Source organism: Camelus ferus, chromosome 10, assembly GCF_009834535.1.
Source record: "Camelus ferus isolate YT-003-E chromosome 10, BCGSAC_Cfer_1.0, whole genome shotgun sequence".
Classification (NCBI taxonomy): domain Eukaryota; kingdom Metazoa; phylum Chordata; class Mammalia; order Artiodactyla; family Camelidae; genus Camelus; species Camelus ferus.
Window position 1 is genome coordinate 7,181,319 of NC_045705.1, and position 25,444 is coordinate 7,206,762.

Genomic DNA, 25,444 nt, shown 5'->3' on the forward strand with positions numbered 1-25,444 from the left:
CGGAGGCAGCAATCATTGTGTCCAGTAAGATGGGGGACACAGCGCCCCCGCAGGCCCCCACTGGAGGGTTAGGGGGGGCCCCTGGGGCGGGGCTCCTTGGAGGGGGCTCCGTCACCCCGAGAGTGCACAGTGCCATCGTGGAGCGCCTTCGGGCTCGAATCGCCGTTTGCCGCCAGCACCACCTGAGCTGTGAAGGACGCTATGAACGTGGTAGGGCTGAGAGCTCAGATAGGGAAAGAGAGAGCACCTTGCAGCTCCTGAGCCTTGTACAGCATGGCCAGGGGGCGAGGAAGGCCGGCAAACACTCCAAGGCCACTGCCACCGCGGCCACCACGACGACAGCCCCTCCACCACCACCTGCCGCACCTCCCACAGCCTCCCAAGCGGCCACGCAAGCAGCCCCGCCGCCCCCGCCAGACTACCACCATCACCACCAGCAGCACCTGCTGGACAGCAGCAATAATGGTGGCAGCAGTGGGATCAGTGGGATCGAAGGGGAGCAGCAGCCACCGGCTTCGACCCCCGGGGACCAGAGGAACTCAGCCCTGATCGCGGTAAGGCACCTGGTTTTCTCTTGATTCTGGCTGTGGTCATGTGGCCTTTAGTGAGGGTGGAGCTTTCCTCGGCCTGATGTAGGGTGGACGGCAGTGAAAAGGGCCAAGATGCCACCTGATGACCTCAGAGGCCATTAGGTGTGTCATTTGTGCAGTGTTCTGCTCTTTCTCGTCAAGTTCTGTGGGTGCTCATTCATGAGTTTTCCTTGCCTTGAAGAATATTCCTTAAGTGGTCAGAAACTTGCGTTTTCCAGAGGCTCCCTGGGGCCCACAGCTTGTAGAAGGGTTGGCTACAAGCGGCAAGATCTGAGCCCCTGAGGAAGGCCTTGTCTCAAGGAGCCTCCTGCGTTGGCTGGCCAGTACTGACTAGGCCCAGCAAGCTGTGTTGAGCCTGAAAGCACTGAGCAGTCCAGCTGCCCTTTATCCAGGCTTTTTCCTTCTTGTCCCATTTCCTCTCCCCTCTTTGAAGTGGCCCCTTGTCCTTGGGTGAAGAGAATGTAAATGGTAATCTAACAGATGAAGTTCCCTGAGGGTCCCCTCACTCAAAAACCAAATTTGGGGGAACTACCCCAAAGCCTGGTGAGGGCATGTTTTTAAGAGGCCCTGATTTCCTCTAGACGCCCCCAGTGCCCCCGCCCAGCTGCTTTTCTCAGGCGCTATGATCAGGCAGTGCTGACTTACAACATGCATTAAAGTGGGCAGGCGCAAGGGGGCTATTTCCATGCTGTCATCCTAGAAAGTACCTTGTCTTCAGCCACTCCTGGTGACAGGACCTCAGACCTGAAAGTTGTGATTAAGTTTCTGGCTGGAAGTTCTTCCTCAGAGGCATGGACACACCCCATCCCAGAGGGAGCAGCCCTCGAATCATTGGTTCCTGGGGCCAGTCCTGGTCAGGTGACTGCCTGCCCTGCGCTGGCTTCTCCCCCCACAACCCCCGCCAAGCTGCTGGGCTGTGGCCGTGGCCTCTGGGTAGAAGGTGGAGCCCTGCCCTGCAGCCCTGGAAGTTTCCTCCAATTTCTGAGTTCTGCGGGGCTTCGGAAGTCCTGTGTCTGCTGACAGCGCCGCTCCAGTTTGCCCAAGCAAGCCCTGATGAAAGTCAGCCACAGGAAACGGCCAGGCAAGCCTAAACGGCCTCCAGAAGCCTCCGAGGGAACTGGAGAAGGAGCCGTAGGGAGAGGCCGTCCTCCAGCCAGGCCCACATGGATGCCGCTTGGCGGCTCCTCCTTATCCCTGGCCTGGGTCTGTGGTGGTGAAGGCTCCAGAAACTCCGGGGGCTAGACTGATCCTCCTCTGTCCCACCACACACACATTTGGCTTGGGACGCCTAGAACTGCAACTTCCTGGCGCCAACTCCAGATGAAAAATAACTAACAGTTAAACTGCCCAGTGTTTGCTGTTTTATGCTTGGATACAGTTAGCCTTTGGGGTTCTATCAGCGCTTCAAGGTCTGATTTCCTTTCCCTCCCACCTGCTGTATCCCCACCTCTCCCTGGAACTCCCTAGGACAGCAAGGGGAGTTTGTTTCCTGAAACAGAGATGCTGAGGTGAAGGGGGGAGGGGCTGGAAAAGAATCACTCGAATGGAGAGAAGAATGAGGTTTGTATGTGCGTGTGTGTCACTGGCATCTGCAGCCAAAAGTGTCTAAATGCCTTGATTGTCCCCAGTCAATTTATAATCTGTCTGCAAGTCTCCCAATAATACGGCTTTGTGTGCTCCGCCGTCTCCTGGTAAGTGTTTCTGGGGATGATACAGGGAACCAGGCGCCCAGCCCTTCTCAGAGGAGAAGACTGATCTCTGTCCTGGGTGCCAAGAGCAGACGTAGCCATCACATCCCAGCCTCTGCCAGGAAGGTGTCTGTTTATGGCCTCGTTCTTGTGGTTTTTGCCTTTCTCGAATTTGGAAGGAAGACGAGGCTGCCTCCTCTTCTTGGGGGTTTTGGGATGTGAAATGAAACCGACTGCAGTGGTTATTGTAACTTTACGGTGGCTGTATCCACGCTGGGAGGGAGGGCGAGCACGGCGCCTGGCCTTTCCCGACTGGAGACTCACAGCTGCAGAAACCAGAGGTGGCTACAAGACCACTCCTGGTCTAGGAGGGGTCTGTTTTCTCTCTCCGAGTTACCAGTCATCTCCTGAAACCTCCCTTTAGAGGAGCTGCCTCCCTGAGTGCAGTGATGACGAGCGATGCAGTGAGAGTTGGGAGGACAATGTACAAGTTATTGCTAATGGTGGCTTTCCATTGCGAACGTGTGCCGTGGCCAGGGTTGACCCAGCACCCCTATTCCAGTTATTGGAAATTCCCTTCTCCATTTTAGTTTCTAAATTTGGCGCTTTGTTACTCAGCATGGTACTCAGAGATGGTGATGCAAGTACTGTATTGACCTGATAACATTGTGTCCGAAGGGAGGCCTGGGCACTCAGGAGTGGTGATTCACTGAGCCCGTTAGATTTGCAGGTCTCACTTTGCTCGGGCTCTCCTTATTTTCAGAAACACCATTCACTGAAGGGGGCCTCTGCACAGAAGGAGTGTCAGAATTCTTTTGGAATAATGTGTCCGTAACCAGATTTATTTCTGTCCAGGTGTGTTGAAGGTATCCCTTTAATAGTTAATTCGTATTCCGTAAGTGGCCATAAATGTCCTTTGGAGAAAGGGAGAGACTATTGATCACCTAAAATAGCATATGCCCTGACTGTGTCCTCGGATGGAAACTGTGTCCTGCATACCTGCTAGTACCGTGCCTTGTGTATCGTCAGAAATATCTGAATGAGGGTGAGAGGAGAACTTCTGTTCTGTGGGAGAGTGTTGACTTTGAGAGGTGCTGTACTGCAAGAAATTTATCATGTCTGAGATTTCCAATAGCCAAAGTTGCGTGAACAATGCAAGAATAACCTCTAAGCCAGTTCTAATTCTGTCCACTTTGAGAGCCTAATTCTGCAGCCCTTAGTCAGCCAGTTTCTTCATTTAGCTCAAGTCCAAGTTCAGGGGAAGCCCCATTACTGCAGAGACTGCAGGAACAGGGCCTTTCAGAGGGCTTTAAGCAGATCTGCATTTCCAACCACTTGGAGCAGGCTTTAGGCACTAAATCATTTTCTGGTGAAGTATGTTTGAATCTTTGAATGAACTGTGAAACTGAATAATTGCTGGTCCATGGACCAGAAAGGTTTAGAGCTTCCATGGTGCATTATTAATCTTTCCCTTTTGCCTGAGACAAGCTCTTTTTCTGTTGCTTCGACTGTGTTGCTAGGATGGATAGATAAGTGGTTCCAAGTCATCTTTGGCTTCAGAGATTATCTTTTCTCTAATGTAGTGTGGAGGGAAAGAAGCAGATCAGACGAGGAGTCTGCATCCCCGGGTCCGTGCCTGCTTGATCACGAACCAGCTGGGGTGACCTGGGACAAGTTACTTAGCAGTCGTCCGTAAAAACAGAATAATAATGCTGCCCTGGCTTGTTGAGAAAGCAAATGAATGTGTTTCTGAATAGGCTTTAGAAAAAAAAAAAATTAAGCACCGCAGAAATGCAAGGCATTATTACTAGTATTACTAATAATAAACTGCTAAACAATGAATCCTCATACCGGTTTTGCCAGGGATTAAAAGTGTACTTAAGCTTTCAGTTGTCTGTTTTAAATGGTGAAATAGCTTTTATTGTAAATAGAGGGATTGGTATTTCAAATGCAGTGCTGTCAAGATAAGACTGAGCTATCCGTGTACTTCAGTGTTCCTGAAGGTCCCAGGAAATCCTCGTTAAAATGTGCCGCGGTGTAAAAGTGTTTAGGGCCTTTTACAGGCTCCTGCGTGGACCGGAGCAGTTTTGAAAGGTGTCTCCACTGGAGTGTGTCAGCAGTATTAGAAAAGCAGTTTGCACACATGGCATGGGAAAGTTCAATATTTTGTCAACAATAGTCTAAAATGTTAATTGTTAGCTTAAGAAAGTCAAACAAGTTAAATCATTGCCAGAGTTCCCTGGTTATTTTTAACTGATAATAATCAAGTTTCCAATTGACAATTTAAAATTTGAGGGCTGTGGGGCGGGTAGTTGCGGGGTGGCAAGAACAGAAATGATTCGTTGGCCAGATCTGGGTGTCTGTAGCTGTCTGTGTGATGAGCATCTTCCGTGGGACCGGGATAGGAGTGTTTGCATTATTTATATATGCAGCCATCATTTCCTTGAGAACTGACCTATTTTTGTTCTGTTTTCCAGAACAAAGTAATAAAGGGAGAGTTCTTATCTACCCAGGACCTTCCTATTACTTCTTTCCAGTAAATATAAGATCTTACAGAGGCAAAAGAGTTCAAGTAGAGAGAGAAGTTGGTGCGATCCTTTATCAAAAATGGACAGAAAGCTTGTTTTGACAGCAAAGTCGTGTTATTATGTCAACTGAGATGTCTTGCTTAGTTTAGGTCAACGTTTGTTTATAGAGGGCCATCTACTTTCTTTGAAATAATGCCGTTGCTAGGTGATATTTATCAAAGTTTTCCAAACCTTAAAGTTTAATGCTGCATGGCTTCCTTACGCCGGGAAACCTTTTGTTAAGGATCAAGACAAACACGGGTTTTCAAATGTTCTTAAGCTTAACAATTCAGTATGACTAAGAAGAGTGGCCCTGACTGGCTGATTTTGTTTTTATTGTTGTTGTGTGTGTGTTTTTTTTAGCGCTGCTATTTCATCTTGAAAAGCCTAGAAGGGAATCTGAGAAAAATCATCGTGTTCTGTCTGCTGTGCGTGGTGGCTAAACCCTTCCAAGTGGGTTCCGCCACTTCCTTGTGCTCCAGTCCAGACCCTTTATAGGTTCATAGGCAGGATTACACTTAATGAAAACAATTCTAAATTCTTTCTTCTGCATTTTCGTGATAATTTCCCTCCCACTTTAACAGGGCCTGTGGGAGAATAGAGAGAAATACAGCTAAAGACATGGTCCCTTCTTACTTACAGTCTAGTGGGCACATCAGGACCACATTGATAAGGTAACTGGCAAAAGGACTAACTAGGTAGAATGGACCAAAACTGATACAGAAAACCAGAGAGAGAGGGGGACAGGAAAAGTGCCTACGCTGTCAAGGCACTTTTATTGTATATTTTATATAATGCTTAAAAAAAAAAAAAAAAAGAGGGGAGGAGGCTGTAGCTCAGTGGTAGAGTGTGTGCTTAGCATGCATGAGGCCCTGGGTTCAATCCCCAGTACTTCCATTTAAAAAATAAATAAGCAAAACTAATTACCGCCCCCCCCAAAAATACAAATCAAAAAATTAAAAATACAAAGAGGAGGATAGATCAGCAACATTTGGCTATTTTACAGACAAGGAGACAGAGGCATAAAGGTTTGGTAAATGAAAGAGTTTCATGCCTAGATTTTATAGTTTGACTTGTGTTTGATCCCTACTTCACACCTACTTCGCTGTAGGATCTTGGGGAAGTAATTTTATTCTGTGGGGGCATCAGTATCTTCATCTGTAAAGTACAGCTAATGTTCTCTTTGCAAAGCAGTCAGTATAGTGCCTGCCACATATTAGGCGCTCAAAACACGAGTGCTGTTAGTAGTTGGGAAGCCAGAGGTTCAAACTTAGGCCAGGCAGCGCTTTATGGAGAGTGTGGGTCACCCACAGGCCTGGGAGGAGGGCGAGAAGGTGGAAAGGAGGAGTGGGGTAGCTGCGTGCAGGTGTGTGTGAACCTCGGGGACCGAGCGCGGAGCCTGGCTGACACCGTGGTGGGGTGTGAGCCGTGAGAGACACAGGGGAGGGCGATCCCCTTCCCGGAGGGTCTGGAGCTCTGGCAAGAGTAGATCAGAAGCAAGGAAGGCTCAAAGAAGTCGGCGTCTATGAAGCAATAATAATCCTTCATATACTTGAAGACAAGTATTACATTTCCCCTCCAGCAGCCTCTTCGCATGGCGCACTGCCTAAGTGTTCTGTATTACCTATCTTCAAGTCCCCTGAGCTGCTTAATGCCTCGCTATTTACACACTTCTCCCATTCACTGTGAGTTATAGACAGCGTGACACGGCCTTTGGCATCACAAGGAGGTGGTTTTAAAAGCACGCTAGCTAGACGCAGAAGAGAAACTAAAAGAAGCAGAAGCAACTACACCTCTCGTCTTAGACTGGCTAGACTTCCCGGTGCAAAGAAAAATGGCCCCGTGGGTAAAAGTGTCTTCTCCTGATGTGTAAACTGATCTTCCCAACGAATGAGTTTGCTTGTTTACTACCTTGGAAAAGTTCTTTTCATTTAAAAAAAAAGAAAGAAGAAAAGAAAATCGTGAGCAGAAATGTGTAAGAAGCTGCGATCTCAGATGCTCTTTGAGATACACTTACTTTCTTCCTGGCTTTGTAATGCAGGTGTGTTACCGATCTGTTACTTGCCCTAAGGGTCAGTCAGACATGTTCCCCCTGTTTGGTCCCTGCTCACCGGGCTCAGGGAAGGCTCCCTGTGGAGTAGGTGGCTCCTCATCTCCCTGATTCAAGGCAGGATGCTGAGAGACTGCCCGTAGCTAATGGGCTGTCTACCGACCGCTGTCAGCTCTGACCCTTTCCTACACATAGCTAAGGGACAGGTGTGAAAGGATGAAAGCTGTTCTGTTTCCTTGGAGAAAGGGGATGAAGAGAGAAGTTTATGTATTCTCCACCAGGCTTGAAGAAGGCTAGAGAACTAGGCCCTACTACAACCAAATTGCCAAAGGGATGGCTATGAAATGGGCAAATAACAGTATTTTATATGCACTATGGCCTCCATAGGTCTTAATGAGTTTTGGCAAAGGTTCTGAAATTTCCTATCAAGATTGTGGACTTGGATGCTTTTGGAGTTTGGAGAAGTTATCTATTAATTCAATAAAGAATCATCGTGCAGAGAATTAAGGTATCCACGATGAGCAATTTGATGTAGCCTTTGCCTTCGTAGAATTTACAGTCTGAAGCAGGTGTGGGTATGGTTGGAAACTGAAGTGTTAAAGCTAGTTTAAGGAGGCAAGGCAGTGGAGAACTTAGGGGCTTGGGGCTTGGGTGAGACTGCCTGGTTCCAGATAACAGCTCTACCACCGCTTAATAACTGTGTCCTCTTGGTTAAGTTAATTAAACTCTCCTGCCTCGGTTTCCTCACCTGTCAAATGGAACAATAGTGATAGAACTAACTACTGAGGGTGGGTGAGTAAATGAGGTAATTTCCTGGCTCCTTTAAGAGACACAATACATTTTAACTGTTATTATTAATGTGGGAAGGACACACTCATGTCAGATTCATGGTTTTCCCAGCTCTGGATTCTATCCCCAGAACGGTGTCAGTGATATTTTGTGGAAGGGTATGGATTTTCTCTCTAATATTTATTTAAAATGGTTAGTGAAGTATACCCTGGTATCCAATTTCCCTAAATAGTTTAGTATGGGGATGCCATCTGGAGTAGATTTACATTTTTCTGGAATCAGTTAAATAGTGTCCTTCTTCAGCACAGGAACAACTGATATCTCTTGCATTCCTGGGGTTCTAAGACTCCTATGCTAGAACGTGACTAGAGTGAGTGTTTATTTGACTCCTTAACTCCTTCTAGAATCAAGGCAGGGTTTCCATTCAGTTACCTTGGGAGTGTGGTGTGTGGGCCGTGTGGGTAAATGAGAAATTTAAGCTGTTTCTATTGAGAATCTGGAATCCCTGGGACTGAATAGTCCAAATTTCTGAATTATTTCTGAATTATTAATTCAGAGCCGTGAGTAACTCTTGAGTGAATCTGGTCACAGAGTCACAAAGACTTAGAAGTTCCCTGCAGTAGAGATTTCAGTTTATGCCTTTGAAAGCCACATCCCTAGCTCAAGTTGCTAGAAAATTAGTTCATTCAGTGCAACTGGACACGAGCAGGTGACCTAAACTTGCCCTTTTCCCAACCCTGACTGGAGCGTGTTGAAAATGTCAAGCCTTGATGTGGTTCTTAAGCTTGGAATCTCTTCTTCGCTCAGTACCTCCTCGTGTGTGACTTTCCATAAGAAACACAAGGACAATGTTGCCAAAGCTTCAAAGCAAGTTTTCCTGGTGATAATTCTTCATCAAAAGCACGAAGTTTCTATGAAGAAGTGACAGGATTAGAATGAGAATAGTCTTATTCTTGGCAGATGATGTTTGGCCAAGGATGGATTTACTGGTTCCAACTCAGAGCAAAGAATGTAGTCACAACTTTGTTTGTTTGTTTATTCCCCAGCATTTCAACTTACATCCCCCTCTTTCGCTTGAAATATACTATTCTTAGGAACTGTAGAATCAAATTTATGTTGAGTTTGTTTTGTTTTGTGTTTAACAGTGTTCTTGCTTCCTGAGTCAGGGCAGTTTCCTCCATTAATATGGAATCATTAACACTGTCATTTTAAAAGTTCTCTTTTGAAGGGAGGGTATAGCTCAAGTGGTAGAGCGCATGCTTAACATGGACGAGGTCCTGGGTTGAATCCCCAGTGCCTCCTCTAAACATGAATAAGTAAATAAACCTAGTTACCCCACCCCAAAAAGAAACTTCAAAGAAGAAAAGAAACAGAAGAACTTGAAAAGAAAGGGATAATATTAAATTTAAAAGAGAAATTCTCTTTTGTCAGAAATATGGTTGACTTTTCTTTGTGGAGCTTTTCCAGCACACTAATAACTCTCACCCACATGAAACCCAACACTTTGAATTCCCCACTGAACAACAGATGTCTTTTCAGGTAGTTCTGAAGGATTTGAACAGAAAGTTAATTACATGTCTTTTTCTTTTCTTTTCTCCCCCCCCCCCCCCCAAAATTTACTTAAGGCAAAAGTTTGCTTCAACTGCTAATAACTTACCAGGAGTTTGTTGGCTACACAGTATAATCTTTTAGAGTCATGGTAACCAGAGTGCAAAGAAGTGGCTTAATTGAATACAATGTGTACTGTACTGTGTCTTTGGAATGATGATTGCCATCCTTCTGTGTGCACTGCTCATTTCTGGAGGTCTCTGGAGTCTAAATTATGTAAAAATAAAAGCATTCTCTGGCTGAGCAGCTGAGAAACTAATTTTTTGTTGCTGTTGTGCACCTAAGTGGGCCGATGCTTGCTAAACCAGCTAAGACTCGCACAGCAGGTTGCCACGCTGCACTGTGTGATTGCAGTCAGCAAAAGGTATGTGCTGGTGGGATCACCCTACGGGGCTGTTTCACAGAAGCGTTGAACAAGTGCAGGGTCACAGACCTGAGGGTAAACTGGAGGGACCAGCGATCCTCCTGACAGAAACACCGGGCAGAGGCAAAGGTTCGGGAAAGTTCGCACCCAAGTCCTGTGGCCATTGCACCAAAGAGAGCTTCCTTTTCTTGCTTAGATTCTTTACATGTGGATCTGTTTGCAGGCTCAGTCCCCCAGAGAGAGATTCTGAGTTGTCTTTGTGCTAAATTAAACATGAGTTTTCTCCTTGGGAACCTGATCTTTCATAGAAGAGGCAACAATATCTTTTCTGAGACAGCTCCCAGCTCCCTCAGGAAGGGGCCGGCTCCAGGGCCCCTTCACCTCCACTGTCGGCTTAGCTGGCGTGAGTGTGTGCTGCATGGGAATTGTTTTGTCTAACCAGGTCTAGAAGCCCTACGGGCAAGGACTTGTACGCTAATCCTTGGTATAATGCCCGGGGACCCGTGCCAGCTTAGCATCCAATGGACAGAAATGGTCAGCGCAGCACGCAGATCGCGGGAGATTTCAATCACCCATGGGAAGGCGTTTCCTTGGCTCGCTGCCGCCCAAATTCTGAACCCACAGCAATGAAAGAGGGAGTGTGTGGCAAATAGAAGCCATCTCATTTCTAGCCCTGTCTCATCTCTATCCTGCCCATCCCCCAAGAGGGCTAGTTCATATTGATCTAAAAACAGACACTATTCTGTCCATTTATACAGTCTCATGAGCCCTTAGAGAGAAAACAGACCAAACCCTTTTCTCCTAGATGAAAAAATTAAAGCCCATTTAAAAGAAAATTCTCCCAGTTTCCATAGTGGTGGAGGTAGAACTAGAACCCAAGTGTTCTGACGTCTCTTCCAGGTTATAAAACGTCAGCCTGTTGTTCAGAACTTTCAGTAAATCTATGAAAAGTACAGTTGGGGGCAAGTGAGAATTTCTATTACAGTTTTGATGGTAGAAGGGACATGGAGTTTACAGCCTCTAGTAGATTGTGTTTCAGATGATCACAGCGATTCCTTGCATCTCACGTGCCCCTTTGTAAGGGGGCTGGACCACTCCTCCCATTGAAAAGTAGGTGCTGTTTCTCCCCTTGAATCTTGAATAGCCTTGTGATTTGTTTTAGCCAAGAATATGGGGCAGAAATGGCATTGTGCTGTCACTTGTGAGGATGGGGTTTAAGAAGCCCTCTTGGACTGAGAATTTGTTTAGCGGGTAAATCTTAAGTGTTTTTACCATAAACAAACAAGCAAAACAAACAAATAAGTAAATAAAAATAAAGAGGGCGCGAGAGAACTTGGGGAAGTGATGGATATGTTTTTGGCCTTGATGGTGGTGATGGTTTCTTGGGTGCATACCTGGGTGTTTGTATGTCAATCATATCTCAATGACATGGTTTAAAAAAAGTCCTCTTGAAAACACTGAGATCACCTTATAAAGAAGCTGGTCTGGCCAACTGGAGGATGAACCTCTGCATGTCGAGAACCAAGGTGCCCCTGCCTCTAACCAGTACCAACCACCAACACGAGAGTGAGGCCATCTTGGACCAGCCTCTCCTCCAACCCAGCGCAGCCAGGACAGTGGGTGAGCGCCGGTGAAACTGCCCAGCCCCCTAGAGAATCATGGGAAGTACTGCCTAACTGTTTTAAGCGACTAAGTTTTGGGGGTGGTCTGTAGCTTAGCAGAGCGTAACTGAATCAGAGCCAGAAAACCTTAGCACGGAAGGCTGTCCCTTCTCTTCTGGAGTGTGACTCCAGGACTGGTTACTTAACATCTTGGAGGCTCGCTTTCTGCTTTTCGTGATAATAGAAACTATGTCAAAAGGTGGTGAGGATTAAATGAGGCAATACATGAAGGAACCTAGCATGTTGTCAGGCACGTGGTGGAGCTTAACACGCGTGAGTTTCCTTGCTTTGCCTTGTCTCCTCGCTGTATGGTAGTTCGAGCCCCGACCCCCATCACCTCACTTGCACTTCATGTGCGACAACCTTCTCATAGGCTTCCCCAGCTCACTATTTCTCTGAGCTACAGTTTATTTTTTCCCTCCTGGATGATGGCCTGGTCCTGGCATTCCTCCTAACTACCAAATTTCCAGCGTTCTTGTTCCGCTCCAGGGAACACATCTGCCTTCGGTAGTCTACCCTGAGAATAGGAAAGGGTTAACCTCATAAAGATGTCACTCCCCTTGTACTGTTATGCTGCCCTTGGGAGAGTCAAACAGCATAGCAAATATATATGGGCAATGTAATTGCCTTCGATCTTCTAGGTCACAGAAGACTTTGCTGGCGAGTTCGGGGGTGGGGGGGGTGGGGAGTAAGCATGTTGTCTTGAAAAGCAGAGTTTCTAATGCCTGTCGCTGTTGTTGTTTGTTTTGGTAGCAAATGACTGTAAGTGTCTCATTTTTTTCCATCTGACACTTCACAATCAATGATAAGTAAAGAGGGAGGGAACAGTGATGCTCTGTTCTACTTTCTGTACTTATTAGTGATCACAGAGCGTCCTGGCTGGGGAATTGGATGGTGAAGGTCCTCGTGCTGCCACTGATACCAGCTAGTAGCAACTTAGTCTTTTCACCTCCCTGGTGCTTACTGTCCTTCTGGGAAAACCAACAAGGGGCACTTGCAGAGTGACCTGGCTCAGCTCTGAGGCCCCTTTTGGGCTGGTACCCTGTGAATACGTTCCCTGATACTTTGGTCTTGTTTTTCAACCTTCAGTCTCTCCTTAAATAGATCTGTTAGGAAGAATGGAGAGGAGAGGTGACCAGGGTGGGACTGTTTTGTTTTGTTTTTTAAAGGAAGTGGAAGGGATAAATCGGGAGTTGGAGATTTGCAGATACTAACTACTATATATAAAATAGATACACAACAAGTTTCTACTGTAGAGCACAGGGAACTACATTCAGTATCTTGTAACCTATAATGAAAAAGAATCTGAAAATGAATATATGTGTGTATACGTGTGACTGAAACATTATGCTGTACACCAGAAACTGACACAACATTGTAAGCTGACTAGACTTCAATAAAAAAAGAATGCAAATTAAAAAATAAATAAATAGAGGAAGTGCCCATGAGGAGGGTCTGAAGTAATCTTGGGAACAAGGTCCAGATGTGGCGAAGGGAGAACGCACAGAATTGCTTATCCCCCTTCCTAGAAGTCAGGAACAAGTCACTCATTATCTGAGCCTATTTGATGGGGTTTAGGGGTCCAGGATCAGGAGCTCGGTTGTAGGACTAGGGTTTGATTTATTACATTTACTTCTGCGGGAAGCACTGATTTTTCTCCCAGCTCCTCCCACTTAACACTTGCGACATTTTTCTAGATAAAGAAGTTTTCCACTCCAGTACTCCTGTGAAATAATTACATGAAATATAAAATGTGAACTGTAGAGCCTTCCTTCCTCAGGAATTGCCCGGTGTCCTGGCCGTGTACATCAGGCTCCCCATCTGTTTGCCTCTCTTTCATATACGTATAACAATTGAGAAGTGCACATTAATGGATGGGATTTTTTTATATGTCACCATTTCATTTTTTAAACATGTTTCTGCTTTAAAGGGAAACAAGGAGAAAGAGAGTCACTAAGAAATTGGCCTGGGGGAGGGGAATTCAATCCACTGCCTTTTTTTTTTTTTCCCCTTATCACTGAAACCCTAAACAGAGAATGTAATCACTTATTTCCCAGGGGCAGCCCTAAGCCCTTAAAACTCAGATCTGTGTAAGGATTTAATAGAACTGGAAAAAAGAAACGCACAGGATCTGCTCCAAACCAACCAACAAAGGAAAGTGTACCCAACCAAATATTCCATCTAGAGAATTTCTTTGATAGCACAGCCCCCTCCCTCCCTCTTTCCTGATTTAGTTGGAGCACAGCTCTTCAAATTGCATTTTTACAGCTCCTAGAATCTTGGGGTTCTGTGGATCCCATCGCTGGCTCCAGTTCAGCCCAGTGTGTCTTCTTTCACAAAGCAAGATGTAACCAGCAGGAAGCCAGAAGGGGCGTTTGGTTGTGGTTGTCATTTATTCTGTTTCAAAAGGTAGACACACTCAGCTTCACTGTTACATGAAAGCCAGGGAGTTGGTGCCTTTTTTTTTTTTTTTTTTTTCCCTAGTAACTTCTAAACTCCTTAGCTTTTCTTCTAAGATTTTTTTTTTTGATTTTTAGATGAAAAGGCTTGATACTATGCTATGTAACATTTCTTTTCTTTTTAAAAATACTAAGATAAAGAAAGTTGAAAAAAAATGAAAAAAAAAAAAGAAAGTTGAGTTGCCTTTCTTTTCCCAATAGATTGAGTCTTACTTTTGCTTAGCAAATGTACCCCAAATCCCCATTACATACACACACACACCCCGTTTGTCTACCATGGTTATTTTTAGTATATATAGTATGCTACTATTAGTATGTGTATAGACACAGGTTGATTATGTGGGTGACTTACAGAGAAAATAAAAGTGAAGAAATGCATTAAAGAGTATGGAAAAGGTCACCTTTAAAGGAAATTGCTCCAGAAAAGAGTAAGCCAAATTGCAGAAACTAGGAGAGAGAACACTGTATCATAATGGTAAGTGTGGAGTGACTGGAGACCTCCTTTCTGGTCCAAGCTTCATGGCTCACTAACAGGGCGACCTTGGGACCAGTCAGTCCTCCTTTGCTTCTTAGTTTCCCCATCTGCAACCCCAAAGATTTGGATTCTGCACCGCTGTGCTTGGATGGATTACTCTTCACACACGGGATTTGGCTCAGGTATCACCTCCTTGGAGAGACACCCCCCCCTCACGCGGCTCCCCTAACTAATGCAGACATACATGATTAGTCTCTTTTCTCTCCTCTCCCCGATCACTTATTGCATTACAGAGCTTTTATTGTCTTCATAACTTTTATCGCTGTCTGGATTTACACTGATTCCTTATTTGTGCATTTCCTGTCTGTCCCCACTGGAATGTAAGCTCCGTGGGACCAGGGACCTTGTCAGTCTTGTATCCCCAGCCCCTGGCAGTTCCTAGAACATTTGGGATCTACAATAAGTACTTGTTGAGTGAATGACTAGATCAGTAGCTTTTAAACTAGAGATGTTTTATGAATCTTTCAGGGATGGAAGTGGGAAAGAGAGATGGAGGAACAGGTGGTGGGCCTCCGCTGTCTCCACTTCCTGTTTACTTATGTGTATATTATGTATATATGTGTGTATATATATATATAGCACTAATTTTTTAATCACACTAAAGCATAAATAACTTTATGTAAACACTAGTTTTTAATTATACTAAGGTGTAAGTGTATATGTATTATGTATAACATATATAAAGGTACATCTCTCTCTCACTCTCTCTCTCTCTCTCTCTCTATATATATATATATAAAGATACATGATTAAAAACATGGGCCATGGTCCAGTGCTACAACCATTTGAAAGACACAGGGCCGTGATGATCTCTTAAGATTTTTCCCAGATTGAAATTCTCAAGTCCAGTATCTCTTGAGTAGAAAATACTGGTACAAAGAAAAGGATGATGGAATAGAGGTTACATATATTGAGTGCCTACTGTATGCTAGGTCCTGTGTCGGGCCTTTGGACCACACAGGAGAGACAAAGTTCTTGTTGGACGGAGTTCATATTTTAGAGGGAACAGGGGTAGGGACAGAGGGTAAAAAAAGGAATGAGGTCAGTTTAACTAGTGATACAGTCATGCATGGCTCTTCGTTCCTTGAGGTGGCTGACTGGAGATTGACTGGGGTTGATTACCAGGAAGCACACACTCTGGGAAGGGGAAAGTGGAGACCCTAAACACACAGTTACCCTCAGAGCTAGAAGATGGGCTGCTTTGCTAGTGCCTGCTCTGAGCTTGGACAGCTGCCCGCACAGTGGTCCTCCTGGTCCAGGCCACGTGCTACTCTGGCCTGTCTGTGCAAGATGCTGGTTCTGATGCTTCTAGGGAGGAGGGGGGGCCATGTCAGCACTTTCTGTGCCCTGGAGCTATCGTGATCATTTTGTTCGAAGTCACCGAGGTTTGAGAATTAAAGAGAAATGGCCGAAAGGCTCCTTTTGAGAAAAGCAGACTGTCTGTCATTAGTTATAGAAACAGAAAGCGTTCAGGAAATTAGCACCAGGGCCATAAGGAGATGGAGGATTAGCAGGCCCTCAGGAGGTAGGCAGAAGCAGTAACTGGCATTTGCAGTGGTCACAGTATGCTCCTGCATGGAGCCAAGCCATACAGTCCTCACTGAAGCCCTGTGCTGTAAATAAGGTGAGTGTAGTGTAGGTTTTTTATTCTATGGATGCGAAACAGAGTCGGAGCAGCTGAGAAGTGCTAATAATATCGTACTTTTGAATGGCAAATTTGCAGTTTACCGAATGTGTACACACAAGTTTATTCTCTGGGGTATTATTACACCCATTTTAGAGACTGGTAAGAGGTTCAGACTGGCCTGCACTAACTCTGCCGGTGAGCAGAGCCACTGTCCTGACGGTGCAGGGCAAACAGCTGGCAGAGTGGGGTAGCTGGGCCCCCAGAGCACCGCTGAATTTGCATCTAAGATGAGGACATTGACTGTCTTGAGCTCCCAGAAGCACACCCACACATATTTTGAAGCAATGACTCTCCTAGAAAGAATGACAATCATGAATGGAATGAGGATGTCAGACACTCAGGGCACATCAAATCTAGATTAAGGGAGACCAGAAAAAGAGTTGTGTGTGTGTGTGTGTGTGTGTGTGTGTGTGTGTTTGTTTTAATTCATTAATTTGTAAGAACACAAGTCAAGGTGAGAAAAGTTTTTAATTTATGAAAGGCTACCTCTTTGCTACCTCTGTTAGGAGTCTAGTGAGTCAACCCGCAGGTCTGGGGGGAGAGAACTGCAAGGTTGTTATGAAGAGAAGCTTGGTCCTGAATCAAAGAAGCAGATTCATCTCTGAAACCAAGACTGGTCCAAGTTTTTCTCCTTGATGTTGTTTATTTTGGAATGCAGATCTTAGATGGAGCTTAAGAGAGGGACCTGCAGCTCTTTGCTGAAAAGTGAGTTTGAATGCACTCAGATCCAGAGTGAGTGTATTTTTTATGGTGATGGTGTTTTCTCATTATCTGGAGAAAGTATAGAGGTTCATAACTGTTAGGATTTTGCTTCGAGGTAGAGAAGTGTCTTATTCATCTTTGTATTTTTGCTATTACAATAGTATTGGACATCTAGTAAGCAAGTGTTTGGTAAATGTTTGTTGAACTGAACTGGGGTGAGCATGAATTTTTAAAGGACCCCAACCCTTTCTATTTCTGTGGCTGTATGTTCCGTGTACCAGCTGTGAAACACTGATCTTTAATGTGTTCTTTTGGTTCAACATTTTTTTTTTATCACACTTATTAAGTGTTTAACATGTCAGGCACTCTTCTAAGTGTTTTTTTTTGAGTTTTAACCCATGGTCCCTCATAATCACATGATGAAGTAGGTAGGTATGATCTTATTTCCACTTGACAGATGAGGAAGTTGAGGTGCGAGGTGCAAGGATGTGCCGGGTCACTCAGTCATGCGTAGTGGAGCTGGGGTTTGAACACAGCAGATGATACCACTGCCCATGTGTCCAGTCATGGTGTCCAACTGCATCTAGGAGAAGGTAATTACACAGGCAATAAGGGACTCCAGCTCACACATGATCCAGGCCCTGACTTTGGAAGCCACGTGAACCTGAGGCATTTGAAAGTCAATAACAATTAGAACTGACTCGTCTAAAATGCAGACAGAATTCTGAATGAATGCCTACGGGCCACAGATTACTCTTTGAGACAGTTGCCATTCTCCTGTTTTTTAAGAGGTAGGAAATGCTTGAACATGTAGGATCCATGAATGGCAAATGTGTTTCAACTTGCAGCCAGGGGAGGTTGGTGGTAGTCACCTGAAGGGCTGTGTAGAGAATTCCAAGGCGGTATCCAAGCTGCGGGGGGGGGGGGGGGGGGGGGGGGGAAGAGGGCCATGGTGGTTTATTATTGATACCTGTGCTGGGCAGAGAGAAGGCAGCGTGGTTGTCAGCCCTTGGGGCAGACTCTTCAGGACTCAGGAATCCAAACCTGGAGGATCTTGAATATCGACTTCTGGTGAAATTTTAGGTTTTCCCATGGAGAAAAGTACCAAGACCTGATCACGCTGTGAGTGGATCTCACATCCATTTGTAGAGTAAACTTAGATTTACATGAGTTCATTGTAAGTGTCTTGAAGACAGGTGAGTTCCTTGAAGACATCGTGCCCTCTATTCTCTGAGAGCTCAGATAAGGTGACTGAGGCTTTTTCCAGTATTTTGTAAGGTGTGGTGCAAGCTCAGACCTGACTAGCAACCAGCTTACCCCCTAAGCCCCTGTGACATGGAAGTTCTGAAGATACCATTGCTCATGGTCAGTATTCTGTAGGAAATCCATCTGGGGTCGAGGCGGAGACAGAAACAATGTAGAAATGGGCAAATCATGCCCTAAATGTGAGTGAGAAATTCCTTTTGGGAATCAAATCCTGCTACAATTGCTTTTAAAACATTCTTAGCAAATTTGTATTGACCTATATTATTATGTTCATCCCACACTAGGCGCTGGGAATGGAGTGGTTCTGTGGTCTCTTGGAAAGTATTTTTATTTTATCAGTACCCTCCTTTGCTCCTAGACGATAAAAGATGTAGTGTCTTGAGTTTGTGAAATCCATGAATTGAATGCAGACTTGTGTGTGATGGCATCACCCATTCCACAGCTTTGTCAGGATCTCCGAGGGTTCCCAGGGCCAGAAAACCTGAAGCCGAGGCTCGTGGTGGTAGGAAGAAGAGGCCAGCGAGCCAAGGGCAGCATGATTCTTTACACAGAGCAGCCGGTTGGAGGGGATCTGAATGCGTCCTTTCTTTGTATGTCGTCCATTCTGGTTTCAGGAATCTGAACAGAAAGCGCACGGAGCTTTCTTCATGCCTCACATATTTCCTTCACCCTAGGCTTTCGTTATCTGTTTTGTTATCTATCTAAACATTTCCTTCTTTCCCAACAGCAAGCAGCCCTCAGGTAGCAGCCCTCTTTGTTCTGTTTTGCAGTGGAGTTGTGAGCCCCGTCCAGCAGTGTCTTCCTTTGTTTTTTAAGCGACCTCCTGCCATTTTGAGCCTTCCCTCCCTCCGACCTTGACCTCTGACTCCGAATTTATGTCTCCGTGTCATGCTGGGGAACTTCTTGGTGAAAAGGATAGAGCTGAATTGGAGCTTCGTGTCGGGGATTTTCATAGCAACACTGACTCTTTAATATTAGCTGTGCACTCCAGGCTGCTCGAGTTCGTATTTTGGCAGTGGACCATCAAACACCCTATTTTTAAGAGCCTTTAGCTTAGTTGTAAACATGTGCTGTGCCTGGGAGCTCGCTTTCCTTACTCATATTTACCAAAAGCGGTTTAGCTGTTGAAAAGTTGTTATATTAAAAAAAAAAAAAAAGCTCAGACTTCGGGACTATTTTTCCACTCATCTAACTCAAAACTGTGCGATCTGAAAAAAGGGAAATTTGGCATTCAGTCACTTCATTTGATGGTCCAGTCATATTGGTAATTGGAGGGGAGGGAGAAATGGAACTGCTAGGTCCTTTTGCTTTGACACATGCCCATCAAACTTGCATGGAGTAAAGAATGGTTGCTACATACGTTTATGTGATTGACCAGAGCAGCTCAAAGAAAGGCAGTTCAGTACACTGAGTGAATTGCTTCTGCCTTTAAAACCGTCTGTATTTGGAATGAAAGCATTCTATAGGCTTATTTCCTGCACACTCTGAATTCTCCAGACTTTACTGGTCCCATCAGGAGACATAAATAATGTCCCAAAGCCTCGCCGGTGTGCACACGCTCAGAGGTATCACTGATGTCTAGATACTACGTAACAAGTAATATCCACAAATTTGGGGAAGAAAAAAGTATCACAAATATGTCTATCTCTTCTCTCTCTGGAAGGAATTTCAGCAAGTATAACAAAACGTATTTAATCTTTTGAGGAGTTTGTGACTTTCAACCCTAAAAGCAGGAGCCTCAGGAATTTAAGCGTTCAGGAGAGTTTGAACTTTGCCATCTTCCTCCCGTGATTTAAGAGTCTAAAAGTAACGTTAGGCAAATTCTTGCACTCCATCACAAGAGAAATACAAGCTTTCCAGGAGGATTTAGCCTCTCTTGAAACCCTTCTGCAACAGAGGAGGGCAACTGTGCTTCGGAGATTGAGCACATTCCTGAGGTGGAGGGAATAAAAAGATCTCCAGTGAGCGTGTGAGTCTCAGGAGTCACATGCCCAGAGGGCAGCTCTGTGGCGTGGGGGCACGTTGGCCTGGAGACCTAGCAAGCCAATCAGCGTGTCTTTTCTGCACGGATCCTGAGGCACCATCCCTCAGCGTTGTTCTTACCCCTCAGGCTGCTTTTAGAGGTCATTTCCTCCCCACATCCTGGGGGATGAGCTCCTGCACCCATAGCACACGGATTCCTCATGTTGGCTCCCACTCCTGCCCATGGCTGGGCTCTGAAGACCTTGGCTTCCTTGCTCCTTGTCATGTAATATGTTGCCTTACTGCCATGTTTTCCGCTTTGGCTTTTAAATCTCTCCCTTTTTCCAGTGCTTTCAAAGACGAGACCCTTCTGTTCCTGGTGGACAGTCATTCAGTATAACACACACACACACATACATCACAAACTCTTCCTGTCTCCATCTTCTTAAAGTAATAGTGAGTTGAAGACTATCACGGTACGTAAACCCAGAAATTCACAAGACAGTGTCTCCATGCCAGAAGAAGGTGGGTGGGGGGAGAGTGGAGAAACAGAGCCAGCTCCACAGTGGGCATTGTCTGCCCTGCTCCTGGCAGTCAGATCTGCTCAGGTATGAGACAGGGCGTCCTACCAGAGTCATGTCCAGCGTCAGTGAAATGTGCTTCCTTCTCGAGTTGCCATGTGCTTGGGTGTACCAGAGGGCTAGAAAATGATCTCAAAATTATACTCTTCAGTCAGCTGACCAGAGCTGTGGTGACAGTCTAAGTGGTACCTTTCGTACTGACTCCTGTGTCCCAACCTCCCAGTGTGTCATCAGACTTCTGATTGTATTTCATCATTAGGTTTGCTGTGGGGCATTAATTGACAGGTGACGTAAGCCAATCCCTGTAACAAGGAGTCAATTCCACTTCACTCCATTTCCCTTTGTTGAACGACAAGTACTTCATGATGTATCGTAACTCATAACACCACTTTGGTGGAAGAGGCGTCAGTGCTTTCTCCCTGAACCATCCTGGAAAGCCCCCTGTAGCTTCTGCAGGACAAGCTGGTGATTTTCACTGATGAGTGTTCTTTGCACAACCTTTTGAGCAAGGTACCACTCTAGGTACTTTGCGAAGTTCAGAAAAATCTCAACCCATTCTCTCTCAGGGCCAACCTTCTGTGTCTGAGCTGTGATGTGATCATTGAATTCTCTGTCCTTATTAAGATCTGAAAAGATTTAATCTGTAAACAATGACAATCTAATTGTTTCATTTTATGGGTTGTATTTCCTCCACGATTGAATGTTAGTTCCTTAACAATTAACATAGAATCAAAATTAATTTAATTTTTCTTAAAAGTTTGTAAGAATGTCTCTTCCCGCCCTTGGGTGAGGTGGGTGCTACTTCCTGAGCTGGACCTCCTTCAGTCTAAACACAACCCCGATTCTGCATCCGTGCCCTCCTGTAGCTGCTTAGTCAGTGGCAAGGAAAAGAGACCGTAGTGAATCAAAAGAACACCTTTTAGGAGGGAGAAGAATTTGCAGAGCTGAACACATAGAATTCTCTGTAGACATTCTTAGCATGAATTTTTGCTCAAAAGTTAGATTCCAAGTTCAGAAGGTAAAAAGATTAATTGGATCAGGTATCTACTGATGCGTACCAAATGACCCCCAAACTTAGCAACCAAAAACAGTAGTATGTCCTGTCTCATGCAGTTTTAAGGGTCAGGAACTGGGCAGTGCTAGCTAAGGGTCTCACATGAGGTGGCAGTCAAGTTATTGTCTGGGACCACAGTCACTTCAAGGCTTGACTGAAGATGGAGGATCTGTTCCCAATTCACTAGCACGGTTGTTGGCAGGACTCAATTCCCTGCTGGCTGTTGGCCAGAGTCCTTGGTTCCTTACCTCTCCATAGGCTGTTTGTGTGTTCTCAAGTCATGGCAGCTGGCTTTCCCCGGAGGCAGTGATCTGGAGAGAGAGAAAACCAACACAGAAGCCACACACCTTGGCTTCTGCCGTATTCTGTTGGCCCCGTGGGCCAACCCCCACTCAAGGATGTGAGTATGAGGAGGTGGGTGTTGCTGGGAGCCATCTTGGAGGCTATCTCATATACGAATGAGTAAACACTAGCCCAGGCTGCCATGTCCCCTACTGTGATATTAAGGAAGGTTGTACCATGGACTATTCTAAAATTAGAGCATGCATTCATTTCCCTTGTATCTACTGAATGCCAGCTCTGTACCAGGCACTGTTCTAGGCACTTAGGATACAGCAGGGAATAACACAAAGGGCCTCACCCTTGTCTTACGTTCTGTTCTATATTCTGCTTTTCATGTAGCAAATTCCATGGATCAGTGGGCCAATGTGATGATGGTAAGGGCATGGACCTCAGACTGTTGTTGCAGGCTGACTTGCGTTTGACCAGCTTCGGCAGAAACAAGGGTAGCTATATTCTTTATCTGCCAGGAGGGTAGACTTTTTGAAAGATGTAGTAACAATGTAATCTCTCTTGTGATTATATTCTTTTATTAACTGGCTGTCATAAATGATTACTTCTCTGTCTTAGATAGCTAAGTGAGGAAGTAAAAGTGCATTACTTAAGAATGAAGGTTTGGGAGTCAGGCCCTCCCAGACGTGAGTCATACACTTCTGCATTCTTCCTGCATTCCTCTTGGGTATGTTGTTTGACTCGTCTGAGTCTGTTTTGTCATCTGTAAAATGGTGATGACAAGAACACCTTTCTTGGAGTCGTAAGCTGTAAATGGCTGAAAGAACTTATCATAAGATTTGGTACCTAGATATCACTCGGTTTTATCTGCCTTTTCTTCATTCTGACTGCCTCTGTGTACTGCACACAGATTTACTACCAAAAGCGCTATCAGACACGACCCCCTCTTCCAACCCAACCGAAGCCGCCCCAAACAAGAGGCATCATTACTTCGCTTCCAGAGCTGTGCCTGCCTCTAGTGTGTGTTAGACAGGGAGAAATGACTCAGTCTGGGCTTCATAACTTGTGTTAAAGCCTTTGATCATCAGGGGTTTACCATTGGATGTGTAAAGGTGTTTCAGTGTCCACCTGGCGGTTTCCTCGTGATGCTGTTTCCTGTCGAATAGACTTAACTCATAAGTCGTCTGTCAGCACAGGGGCCTGAGTCCTGGGGTTTCCCTCCCTCTCGGTCAGTCTTGGGCCCCTGAGCTAGGAGGCCCCTGGTTTTCTTCGGCCCAGCACTGAGCAGGCAGCTGCTTCCTGTTACAGAGGCGCCTGCCTTCCCAAGGCTGGGAAGCCGGTGGCCCCGCTCTCAGCATCTCTCGCACTCTCCTTCCTGGAGTGATACCATTGGAGAAACTGGCAGAGAGAAGGACGGGCTCCTTGGAACTGCCAGCTCCCAGAAAGAACATACAAATTGAGCAGGTAGGTGTATTTTGGTAGAGGACGGTGCAGTATATTCTTGGGGATTACCCAGTCATTTGGAACTCTGTGCATTTTATGTACCCCCAAATTTCCCCTTACCTTCATTGGGCAGGAAATCTATGCATGGATGATGCATAATTCCTTCAACCATTGGAAGACTTGAACAAATATGACCAGTTTCCAGGAAGTCATGGCCTCTGGATTAGCTTAAGAAGAAAGGAACTCTGAAGGCACCCAAGGGTGGAGAGGGCTGGGAGCAAGGAACAGAGAACTTGAAGTCAGGCAGTCCTGAGTGTGAATTCTGGCCCTGACACTGTGCCCTCAAGGCATGATTTTTTTTAACCCATCCAAGCCTATTTATATAGAAAATGGAACTAATACCAACCCGTGAGAGTATTTAAATCACCCAGCACTTTGAACAACAAAAAAACCAAACAAGCAGAAAAAGAAGGTCCCGGAAACATTTTTTTCCCCTAAACTCTGTCAGTTTTCTAAATGAATCAATGTAGAACATCACACTGTTTTTATCAGGAGAAGATATTTGCAGCTTCGAGGGCTTTGGTTCTCAAACGAGACTGTACGTAGCAGTCACTGGGGAATGTGTCACATTGCTGGGCTCCACCAGCAGGAATTCGGGAGCACTGAAGTGAGAGCTTTCTGGAAGGTTCTTAGGCCATGTTTGGAGACACAGGCTTTGGGGTAACTCCAAGTCTTAGAAGGTTTTGAAATCACCTTGGTTTAAAAAATTTCAGGCATTTGTGGAGATCAGAGAGGAAATGCATTCTTTTAGCTTTGGAAACACTGAACCATAGATGTTTGAGAGCCATGAGTGCTTCTCTCTAGGCCTTCTGGGTGCTTCAGAAGGCACCAGAGCAGACATTTGCGAAGGTGTGCCTTCCATTCAGGGGAAAATCTGTTGGCTTCACGTGTGACCTGGATAGAACGATCCACTACTTTCTGCAGGCGCCGGTTAAGAATGCAGGCAGGAACAGGACACCCTGGAGCATCTGTGGAACGCAGGCCTCGAGCTGAAGGACAAGTTGGAGGACTTGGGAAGATAATGAAAGCCAAGGGACGGAGTGCTTAACCTGAGATGACATGACTGCCCACCGGGTGGGGAGGGCATGTGGAACCCCAACAGCAGAGGAGTCTCCAGCTCTCTGACCTTCTCTGTCCATTGGATCATTGTCTCAATTCCATCTCCAAGACACAGCTTGAACCCCCTGTCTGGTCACCGCCTTGACCCAGGTCAGTACCCTCTCTCCCCTCCACTGCGGTAACCCGCCTCATTGCCAACTCACCCAGCTCCCTTCTGGTCCACCCTGAGTACAGCAGCACAAGTTACCTTCTTCCTCCATGAGACTGTTCACATCATCCCCTGCTGAAAAGTCTTTCGGGGCCTCCTGTTGCACTTCAGATAAAGTCCAAACTCTTTCCCCAGCCTTGGAAGTCCTGTCCCAGCGGTGCCTACTGTATTTCTCAAGCCATCCTTGCCCTTGCTTATGACGCTTCAGCCACGTGTGGGGCACTGACCTCTCCAGATGAGTCAAGATCGTTCCTTCCGTAGAGCCCTTTCTTGTGTGATTTCTGTAACTCGTCCTGGCTGGCTCCCACTTACTTTTTAGATCTCAACTTAAGTGATGGTCTTACCTAACATCCCTTCCAAAGAGGTTTCTCTCCTGTTTTTCTGTGATTTTTGCCCTTTCATTGTTTTTTTTTTTTTAACAACTCTTGTTACAGTTTGCCTTGTCTTTTAAAAATTTACTTATTTTTTTCCCATTTTGGTCCATTGTCCTCCTTAAAACAGTAACTCTATTTTGCTCTCTTCCTCACCGGTGTATCTGGGGTGGCCACTGGTGTGTTTGGGCATACTGGTCACTTGTTGAATGAGCGAACGGGAACTCTGACTTGCTTGTACCAGAGGATAGTGTATGAAGAAGCGGGAACAGTTGCCTCCGTTTCCAAACAAAGTCATCCTTCTAGAATACTCCATGGAAGGAAATGCAGGCACGTACAACAAGGGATGCACTCACCTATAAGAAACAGATCCTCTCATTATGTTTTTCAGAGACGTCACAAGCCCACATATTGCCCAAGCGAGAGCAAGTCTGTGTCCACGTGCTAGA

At 45.6% G+C, this 25,444-nt stretch overlaps 1 protein-coding gene across 2 annotated transcripts in view; it reads left to right on the forward strand.

The window, feature by feature from the left end:
• Window positions 1-25,444, forward strand: part of MAML2 (mastermind like transcriptional coactivator 2) — a 342,622-nt gene continuing 317,178 nt past the window's right edge. For both annotated transcript variants that reach the window (XM_014560729.2, XM_032488286.1), the window contains exon 1: window positions 1-554. In XM_014560729.2, the coding sequence (XP_014416215.2) occupies window positions 30-554 (525 nt within the window). In that variant the 5' untranslated portion in view covers window positions 1-29. The remainder of the gene's footprint in view (window positions 555-25,444) is intronic.